A 10,170-nucleotide genomic window follows, 5' to 3' on the forward strand; every position below is an offset into this window, starting at 1 on the left:
TATATATATATATATATATAAAAGTACGCAAGCACCTTAATTTCTTTCCCATCTCATCTAAAAAGATTACATTAATAATACGTAACATCTGAAATTCTGAATTGCTAGCATACTTTAAAAAAATTGAAAAATAAAAACCACAGAATCTAAAAAAATATATTATTATTTCGCTACCTTTTTTGGATCTCGTCTAATAGAAGTATACATACAAACACTTGGGAATCTAGGGTTCTATATATATTTATGGATTGATTTTCCGTTGGGTATTAATTACCCAACTAAACATAATATATAACTACGATAGGCTCCCCAATTAGCAGTACTAATTACCAGAAATAGAACTGGAAGAAGAAATTAAACCAATTAGAGAAACTAAAATGGAAGGGGAAGAAATAATAAAGTAAGTAGATCAACGTAAAAGGAAAATGAACCATGCAGATATTATACGTACACCAAAAATACATTATCGCATTTTCCTTCTACGTGTGTGTGCATTAAATATTTACATGAACTTACCATATGGGGAACTTGTTGCTCAACTTTAAATTCGAACGGATCCATAGAAACAATTTCATAAAAAAAAAAAATATTAGTTTGAGAAAGAAAGAAAAACTCGAAGAATTAATAATGAATGGTTTCACCAATAATCACGATAAACCCCTTCGTGTTTTAATGTTTCCATGGTTAGGTTATGGTCACATCTCTCCATTCCTAGAGTTAGCCAAAAAGCTAAGCCAAAGAAACTTTGTTATTTACTTATGTTCTACGCCAGTAATCCTGAACTCTATAAAAAAAAAACTTAGCCCGGAATTTTCACCATCGATCCACCTCTTGGAACTTCATCTCCAAACATTACCAAATCTTCCTCCAAGTCACCACACCACCAATGGCCTCCCACCTCATCTCATGAACACTCTCAAAGAAGCTTTTGACTTAGCTAGTCCTGATTTTACCCTAATTTTGAAAACCCTAAAACCCGATTTATTGATTTATGATTTTCTCCAACCATGGGCTCCTAAGTCTGCTGCTGAATTAAAAATCCCAGCTGTTGAGTTTATTAGTAGTAGCTCCACGATGACAGCTTACATGTTGCATGAGTTCAACAAGCCAGGTATAAAATTTCCATTTTCGTCTATTTGTTACCGCGATTATGAGAAAGCTCGTATTGAGAAACAAGAAGCATCTATCTCTGTGGAAAAGCTTGAAGAGGATAAAAGGAGAGTTAGAGAATGTTTTTACCTGTCTTGTGATATTGTTTTGATTAAAAGTTTTAAGGAGATTGAGGGTAAGTATAGTGATTATATCACTAATTTAACTGGAAAAAAAGTTGTACCTCTTGGTCCTTTAGTTCAAGAACCTACACTTGAAGATAGTGAATCAGAGTTAATAACATGGTTGAATGAAAAAGAGAAGAAATCCACAATTTTTGTATCTTTTGGGAGTGAATATTTTTTGTCAAAGGAAGATTTGGTAGAGATTGCTTATGGGTTAGAAACTAGTAAGGTGAATTTTATATGGCCAATAAGGTTCCAAAAGGGGGAAAATCTTGAACTTGAAGAGGCATTGCCTAAAGGTTTTTTCAATAGGGTAGGGAATAGGGGAAAAGTTTTTAATGGATGGGCCCCACAAGCAAAATTTTTGGAGCATTCGAGTATTGGTGGATTCGTGAGTCATTGTGGATGGAGTTCTGTAATGGAAAGTATGAAATATGGAGTCCCGATTATCGCGATGCCTATGCATATTGATCAACCAATTAATTCTAGGCTTGTTGAAGATGTTGGCATTGCTGTGGAAGTTGTGAGGGATAGTGATGGAAAGCTTCATAGAGAGGAAGTTGCAGCCATAATCAACCAAGTTGTGCTTGATAAGGATGGTGAATTTGTAAGGCAAAAGGCAAAGGACATGAAGGAAAAGCTTTGTATCAAAGGAGATGAAGAAATTGAACAAGTTGCCAAGGAGTTGAAAAAGCTATGTGCTAAATTCTAGTAGTATTTTTTCACTTAGATGCTTATATTATATAGTATAGTAGCTAAGGGTACTTTTGTTCCTCTTTTTGTTAGGATCAAATCTTACTTATAGTCTTTAAATTTCAGTTGTCTACTTGTTCTTTTTTCAGATGTTGGACATCCATTCCTATTGACTTAATATAAATTATAAAATTAGTCTTATATTTCTTTTTATTTTAATTCCATGATCAACAATATGACCATTTAAAAGATATATATGTGAGCTGTATATATATCGTCTCTAAGTTGACTAGTTGAGCGGTATATCAAACTTATTTATATGAATTGTTGACATTTTTGTCGGGAGAAAGGTATTAAACATGGCTAAGAATATTCCAAACATTTTCTTCTTAAGAGTTCAAATTTGACTAGACTGTGACAACATGTAAAATAAGCTAAAATCTATTGAAAGCCATAGTTTAGTAGAACACTACAATTTACAAGGCAGTAGAGATGTGTCTGTTTTATATTCATGGTTTCTAATGTTACAAAGAGTTAGCAGACTCTTCTATCTGTAAAAACTACCACTTAAAACCAAACTGTCATAGATGAGCCTCTTTCCTTTCCAATATTTCTAGCTTTAGGAGCTAAAATCAGGTTCAGCTGGCTTCTGAAGCAGTAAGGGACTCAATCTGGTAAATGATTTGGAACCCTTTGGATGGTTGCGCCTCATGGCACGCAACGCGTTTGCAGCAAACTTTGATGCATAAATGGTAGCTCCAAGACTTGGTAAATTTGCTGTCTCATTTGCTAATGCTGCCTGTAGTCTATCTTCTTCCTCTTTCAAAGATTTCTCAAGCTTGTTCCTGCAGTGTCGACGCCATGCTGCTTGTATAAAGCAGGCTGCCCATGTCCTCCAATGCTGTGAATAGAATCTGAAACAGCCCAAAGTACATTGAAATTGTTAAGGGCCTTCACCAAAACTGATGTCAGTATAAGACGTGTTTTGAAATTGAACAAGAGTTGGTGTACATACCTGAAAGTATGCCGAAGCTGCTTGCTATGAAGACGTCTAAATTGGGCTGCGACAAACTTGAGATCATCAGCTGTGAGAGCAAAAGCTTCGACATCTATGACAGCTTTTACTGTTCTAGTTGAGGAGGGAAGAGTCGAGGAAGCATGAGGGTCCAAAGCCCATGTAAGAAGCTCCTCTCCACAGAAATCACCAGCCTTGAGAGATGCAGAGTTGAAGAAACCAGTTCTTCCGCCATTGGTGGTCATAGTCAATAAAGTACCTCTCATGAGAAAAAGCATCTCACTCACTGGATCACCTTCTCGGATTATGAAGCTATTCTCTGTGAAAAGAGCCGGCTTTAGTCGATCACACAACGCATCCAGCAACTGTTCATCCATCTTCTCAAACATGGGAACCTGCATATAAAAGATCAAATAAGATCAACAGTTTCAAGAATGCAAGAAAGGGCATGATGAGCACAAAAATAGGCACTCACTCTTTTGAGCAAAGACCAACATAGATGGCGTTTTACGTCTCTTTTCAAGTCTTTGGGAAGGTTAGAAATTAGATAATCTTCATCAACACCTCTAGTTTCTTGCCATTTGTACTGCTCATATCTTCGAATACGCACTCTCAGGTTGTCAGGAAGCATTCGGTGAGACATCCACTGTTCTGCATCTCGCCTTCTCAATCTCATTCCTTCTACTCTAACTGTGATAGACTGCAAATATTCCTGTAGCCAGAAACTAATGCAACATTAGTTGACTTCAATTCTTCGTAACAAAGTTTCATCTGTTCCTCTAGTTTGGCCAATGTAAAATCACAACTTTATCTTGAATATAAAAGGGGTTTAAGCTTGGCATTGTCAAATCATTGATCTATTCAAACTTTCTTAATAGCTCATAAACTAAGAGGAAGAGATTGAAGTTACTGAATGCATATCAATGCATTGAATGTGAAGAATTTTCACTTTAAAACAGAATTGACTTGTTCAAGACTTTAAGGTAAGAATAATTGCTCCAGAGATGCGTACCTGCATGTTGCCAATAAGCAACGAAAACAGAATCAGGCCAACAATGCAGATGAAGATGGCGAAGAGAATCTCCCATACAGAGTTGCTTGTCTTAAGGTCTTGGCCAAGAGAACTGAGATGCATAAGACAGAATAATTTGTTTAGCTGAGAGAAATTTATCAAATGATTTGCAAGGATAATGAAAACCAAAAAGCAGGACCACAGACCTTAAATTTCGCAGCCCCCACCAGAAGCAATAGGAGAGTTTGGACCAAAAGTTTCTTTTTTCTGCAACTCGAGACTGAAGAGCATCTAGAAATATCCCAAAATCAAAGTCATGCTCTTGTACAGCTTCCGGTTTCAGTAGAGGACAAGAAGAATTTAGAAATTGAGTGTTTGCTTTCCCTAGATGTCCACAACATATGCTGTCTAGCACACAGTTTGTAATATCCTTACATACATGGCTCCAGCAGTCATCTTGTCTTTCTATTGTGATCAAATACCAAAACGCTCCAACTACCTGAGTTCAGACATTTGCGCATATCATTATACATGTGAAGGGAAAAAAGAACATCTATACATAACGTAACATCAGTATTGATCTTCTCTATAATTAGGAAATCAGAAATGTAAGAAATGACTTATTTTTGCAGAAAACATGTAAGAAATTCTGCATACTCTGACCATATAACTTAAAGCACAATTGATATATGATGACTGATATAAGAAAGCATACATTACTGGCTATCATGAATAGGAATAAATTGAAAGCAGCTCCAGCCCACGCCGTTTCAGTTAAAAAGCCTGTTGTCCTTGTTACTTCCTTGTATAATGGGTATATCCTAAAGAGTCTTGGAATATATTGTGCAAATATAACAATCACCAACTGTTTCCTCGTCACCAGAGAAATGGGACGATTCGTGTTAGGAGCGATGATAAAGAGCACCATCTGTACCAACATAAGAGTAAGTGCATGTAAATATAAATATATACACACACACACTCCATATAACATGGTCTTAGTTTAACTGTAAGTCACTGGAATTAGACACAAACCTGCGGGAGTGGAAGAACGGCTAAAATGTCGATGATGAAATAAGGAAACAAGTATCGCTTGGCTATTAGGGAGGAGTCCTCAATCAACTCACCCCTACCAAATACTCGAGAAGAAGGAGTAATAAAGCCAGTTCGAAACTGCAAGATGATATGATAGATATAGCAAAGATCGGAGACTGATCGAAGAATAGAAATAGGGATCTTCAATGTACGATCCAAATCAAGGCACTTCCTCTTGTTATCAATGACAGGAATGTAGAAAAACAATGGATCAATGGCCACTGAAATTATACAAGCCAAGACAAATACTTTGTTCCAGAACTGAAGAAATGGTTCCTGAGGATCAAGAATTTTATTTATTGATGATCCTGAAACTTTTCTTGAACTGTCACTTAAGAAAGGGATGCACAGTGATTTTCTTATTAGGTCACTTATTCTATCGGAACCCCTCGCAGTTCCACTTCTAATACTACTCATGCATGAGCTGATCGATGATTTTCTGACTGAAAACATCCCATTATCTTCTGACTTGCAGTGTTCAAACCTGAGAAGAACAGGTCATATTAGATAGAAAATTTAATGAATACTGCAGGATGGAAACACAGATATTTCTATCATATAGTAGTACTTGTACAAAAGGTACTATGCAAAACAACTTGAAAATTTACATCCGATAACACCATAATACAGGATAGAGGATGCTGATTATCGAACTAACCTCACGTATTTTTCTTCATTGAGAATCGTCATTTTCAGCTTCTTCTATACTGTATGCTCATCAACTTCTTTATTCTACAAGGAAAATGGTAAAACAAAATCAATCAATTCCCTCCTTTTTACACTATTCTACTCTCCTATCATAGACAAATCAAATAAGTGCTATGTAGACTTGAACTTCAAAGATCAACACTGAAATTAATAAAGTTTGGAGTTAATAAGTACAATCCAGTAATTTTTTGGAATGAAACAATTGTATAACATTAATTACCTAGATTCGAGAAAAGATAACTCTGAAAAAATTATTTCTAACATAAATATACAAGATTTGGCCAAAACTACTGGATTCTACCAAACCTGTAACTAGAATTCTAGTTCCGCCCCTACCTATAAGATGATTCTTTAAGTTAACTCAGCCATTTATTTAAACAAAATCCAAGAAAACCTCAAAATGCTATGTCATGCAACATGAACATAAGAACTCAAACTTACTATAATAAGTTTCAAGAAAGTGTATTTATAAAAGAAAGTATAGACACCTTGAGAAAGTGGATTGAAGAGAAACTAATAATGTAGTGTACTTTGCTTAGGGGTGGGTATATAAGAAGGTGAATGAAGAGCAGTTTCCTAGAGATTGCTGTTATAAATAAAAGTACAATTGGATCATTGCAGGGGAACAAAGAAACTCTCAAGACTATAGTCACAACTCACAAGTCAATGAAGAGCTGCTAAAAAGGAAAATGTTTCCCTGTTCTTGAATTTCCACATATGTGTAACCTTAGACTAACATTTTCCATTATTTAAATATTACAACTTTTTCAAAAGAAATGTGAGTGAACCTTTTGAAAATTTTGGAGGAAAATGTATATTATTGATGAAGAAAACAGGATATTCAATAAGAGTTAGGTACATTTCTTTTGCTCGTACTTAATATTATTAGAGTTACAGATTCAACTGAATTCCTAATTACTTTTGATGCCGAATATAAATTTATGGTAGAAATTTACTGTAATTGCAATAAATAATTGATATGAACTCATAACTTCCAAAATATAATAGGTTCAATGTTAAACACACAGGGTCATTTAGTGTGATGCATAAGGTATAATAATCTCAAAATAAAATGCAGAATTATTTTATCCTGCGTTTGGTTGGAGGTATTAGGAGTCCTTGAATTATTTATCTCACAATTTATAGTAGAGTGACGGAATAAGTTATTTCATACTTATCCTAGGACAACGTGTTCCCAATTAAACGATATGAAGTTTAAATTTTGAATCTGCCTATAAACTCAAGTGTTGCATGGATTGATTGTGTCAAGCCGTGTTATGAAAAGATGTTTAATCAAGTCTTATAATAAGTGACAGAGATAAGATAGTTATAAAATAAATCACATGTTGAATTTAATAATTAAGGTGAGAAGTTTTAATAGACCTTAATCGGCAAGTAATGACTTTTTAGCTTTTAATAAGTCCTTCACCACTTAGAAGTTTCTGAAGAAACGGAAAGTTATAAACAAAAAGAAGTGAGAAAGAAGAAAGAAAGAGCAATTTCTAATTATATTTTCTTATTAAAGTAGGTTCCATGTTGATAAAGTAGCCTAATAAGTTCGATTGATCTAGTTATTACACCATTAGTTTAGTACAAAAAGGTGAAATATAGATAACTTAAAGAATGATTAGAGAAGTAATTATACCTAATGAGATGATTAATATAAAAGTTGTGGTCAAAAGATTCGATGTTGACAGCCAAGTTCCATGAAGTCACACAAGTATTGTTTTTGTAATATATATGCTTTGTGTGGTAATAATAGTTTAAGCAAAAATTATTTCACATGCCTAAATTATATATCGAATTAGAAGACGTCAATAATTCGCCCTATCAAGTTGACATCTTAGGCTTGTTTTTGAATGATACGTTAATTAATAAATTGATTAATTAAGTATAAGGACGGTGAATTTCTTTCCATGAATTAGATTTATATTTATATTAAAATAAATGAGAATTAGAAGAAGACAATTCAAGAAAAAGACAAAAAAACTAAATTAGGAAAAAAGTTTGCAACCATACCAAGCTGGCCCGAACATGGGAGAAACAATAGTGCCCTTGAAATGTTAGTTCTTAGTATTAATTTTTAACTGAATCGATAATTTTAATATTTCGTATAACTTTATATATAAAATTGTCTATTATATAAGTAAAGTTGTAAAGGACATACATATTAACACAATGATCCATTCAAATAAAATAACATAACATGAAATAAATTATATAACTTAAATCACACAATTAATAGTATATCTTAACAAATATACTTATCATTATTCAACCGTTATGTTTATAAAATACAATAAATCGATCTTGCTTTAAGATCGTTAAGCAGTTAAATTTTAAGCTTTATTCATCATAATTTTATCGATGGATCAGTGATCACTATCCCCTTCATCGTCAGTACAAACAACTTAAAGCAAGCAATATCAGTACCAATTTATATTGAATGCTGGAAAATTAGAAGGTATAAAATACTTCCTGTCCACTTTTGATTGTTATGTTACACTTTTTAAAAATTAAATTTGATTAATTTTCAAAGTTAAATTAGATTGCATTAATTCGGTATGTTCAACAAAAAATTTAGATATTCAAAAACTATACGAAAAGTACTATAAATTTCATTTTTTTACATATCAATATGATGAAAAAATACATCGTAAAATGTTAATCAAAATTATTATTGTTTGTTTCTAAAAAAGGATTACAATTAAAAGTGGATGAAGATAGTAACTTTACCGTTATCGTTTTTATCTACACGAGGCATTTTAAAATCAGTAACGCTACACGTGTAGGGGAATTGAGCAAGACGATAAGAAATGACATTATTTCCAAGATTAGATAGTACTCCCTCAATTTCATATTAATTGAATTGTTGAAATGTTTCACATCTTTTAAGAAATGAAGATTAAGATATAAATTAAGCATAATTTTTCATTTTATCCTTACTAGTTATTGTCAAATTTATGATTGAACATTAATTATAATAACTACTCCCTCCGTCCCTATTTAGTTGTCCATATTTCCTCTTTTAGTTGTCCATTTTGACAAATCAAGAAAGGACAACAAAATTTTTCCTATTATACCCTTATTTAAAGTGAAAAGTTGTCATAAATAAAGTAAATAAACTTATGAACTTTCCAACATTGATTAGTTATCTTGAGTGAATTTATTTGGAAATAAATTGTACTATAAGGGTAAAATTGTAACTTCACTATGCTAATCATTGTGGACAACTAAATAGGGACGGAGGGAGTAATTCCAATCCTAACTAATGAAGGGTAAAATTGAAAGAATATTCTAAAAGTAGTCTTGAATAGGGGTGTGCACTATTTGGATTAAACCGAAAAACCAAACCAAATCAAATCAAATTCTAATTTGGATTGGTTTTTTGGATTTTTGGTTTGGTTTTGGATTTATAATTTACTTTGTTGGTTTTTTGGTTTGGTTTCGAATTTAGAAAAATGAAAACCAAAAAACCGAAAAAACCGAATTATATTATATATATATATATATATATGCTTAGAATTAAGTTGGAGTTAACCACTTTTATCCCTTTTTAGTTATTTTCATTATGGTTTAGTTTAGTTTTTGTGTTTGGACATCTATAATTGATATACTTTTAAGTATTGTGTTTTATGTTTTACTTGTGATTTATATTAAAAAATATATTTAAGAAATTGAATATAACTTTGTTATATTTCTAATTATTCCCATAACCGATTAACCGAACCGAAAAAATCCAAACCAAACCAAATTTATTTTGGTTTGGATTGGGTTACACTTCTTCAAAACCAAAAACCGAAAAACCCAAACCGCACACCCCTAGTCTTGAAGATTGAACAATTAAGTTAATCCGAAAAATAGAAAATGTCTCAACAATTCAATTAATTTGAAATGACGGGAGTACATTTTTTTTAAGCATTTGTATATAACAACTCGACCTCCTTTTGAATTTTCAAGTTTGTAAAATTGTATTTATACCAGTACAACAAGGTACTGTTGGACTATTAATATTACCACTAATTTTTATAATGTATGACTGATAGGAGCACCCAATGTTATCTCCTGTATCCAGGTTAGTCAAAAAATACAGAAACAGAAAAAAGATGAAACAGACAGAATTAGTTTTAATCCGAGTCCACAGAAACCACTGTGTTTCCTTAAGAAATTTAATCCCCTCACTGTACCCGAGGTTGCAGATTAATTTCTCCCAAGATAAAACGGATTAACCTGTTAAAGAAGTAGCGGTACCTCAAACTTCAATAACTTCAGCGAACGCAAGAACAGCAACAAGAGCACACACAGACTCTGTCGATCGACAATTTTATTTATGAGAGAAAATGTATGCAGAGAGGAAAAAAAATTCAGTGTTG

The 10,170-nt window shown here is 32.9% G+C and overlaps 1 protein-coding gene and 1 pseudogene across 1 annotated transcript; one reads left to right on the forward strand and one right to left on the reverse strand.

Moving 5' to 3' along the window:
- Nucleotides 1-1,074: 1,074 nt before the first annotated feature.
- LOC107062253 (beta-D-glucosyl crocetin beta-1,6-glucosyltransferase-like) lies at nucleotides 1,075-1,986 on the forward strand. The gene has a single exon (XM_015312665.1). The coding sequence runs from the start codon at nucleotides 1,075-1,077 to the stop codon at nucleotides 1,984-1,986; it is 912 nt and encodes a 303-aa protein (XP_015168151.1).
- A 406-nt stretch (nucleotides 1,987-2,392) lies between these two features.
- LOC102578477 (cyclic nucleotide-gated ion channel 1-like) lies at nucleotides 2,393-6,338 on the reverse strand (annotated as a pseudogene).
- Between the last annotated feature and the right edge of the window lie 3,832 nt (nucleotides 6,339-10,170).

The sequence above is a fragment of the Solanum tuberosum genome, unplaced genomic scaffold (genome assembly GCF_000226075.1).
Source record: "Solanum tuberosum cultivar DM 1-3 516 R44 unplaced genomic scaffold, SolTub_3.0 scf00010, whole genome shotgun sequence".
Taxonomy (NCBI): domain Eukaryota; kingdom Viridiplantae; phylum Streptophyta; class Magnoliopsida; order Solanales; family Solanaceae; genus Solanum; species Solanum tuberosum.

Bases quoted from the DNA above. Each gene is read 5' to 3' on its own strand.
- LOC107062253 (XM_015312665.1), top strand. From the start codon at position 1,075: ATGACAGCTTACATGTTGCATGAGTTCAACAAGCCAGGTATAAAATTT.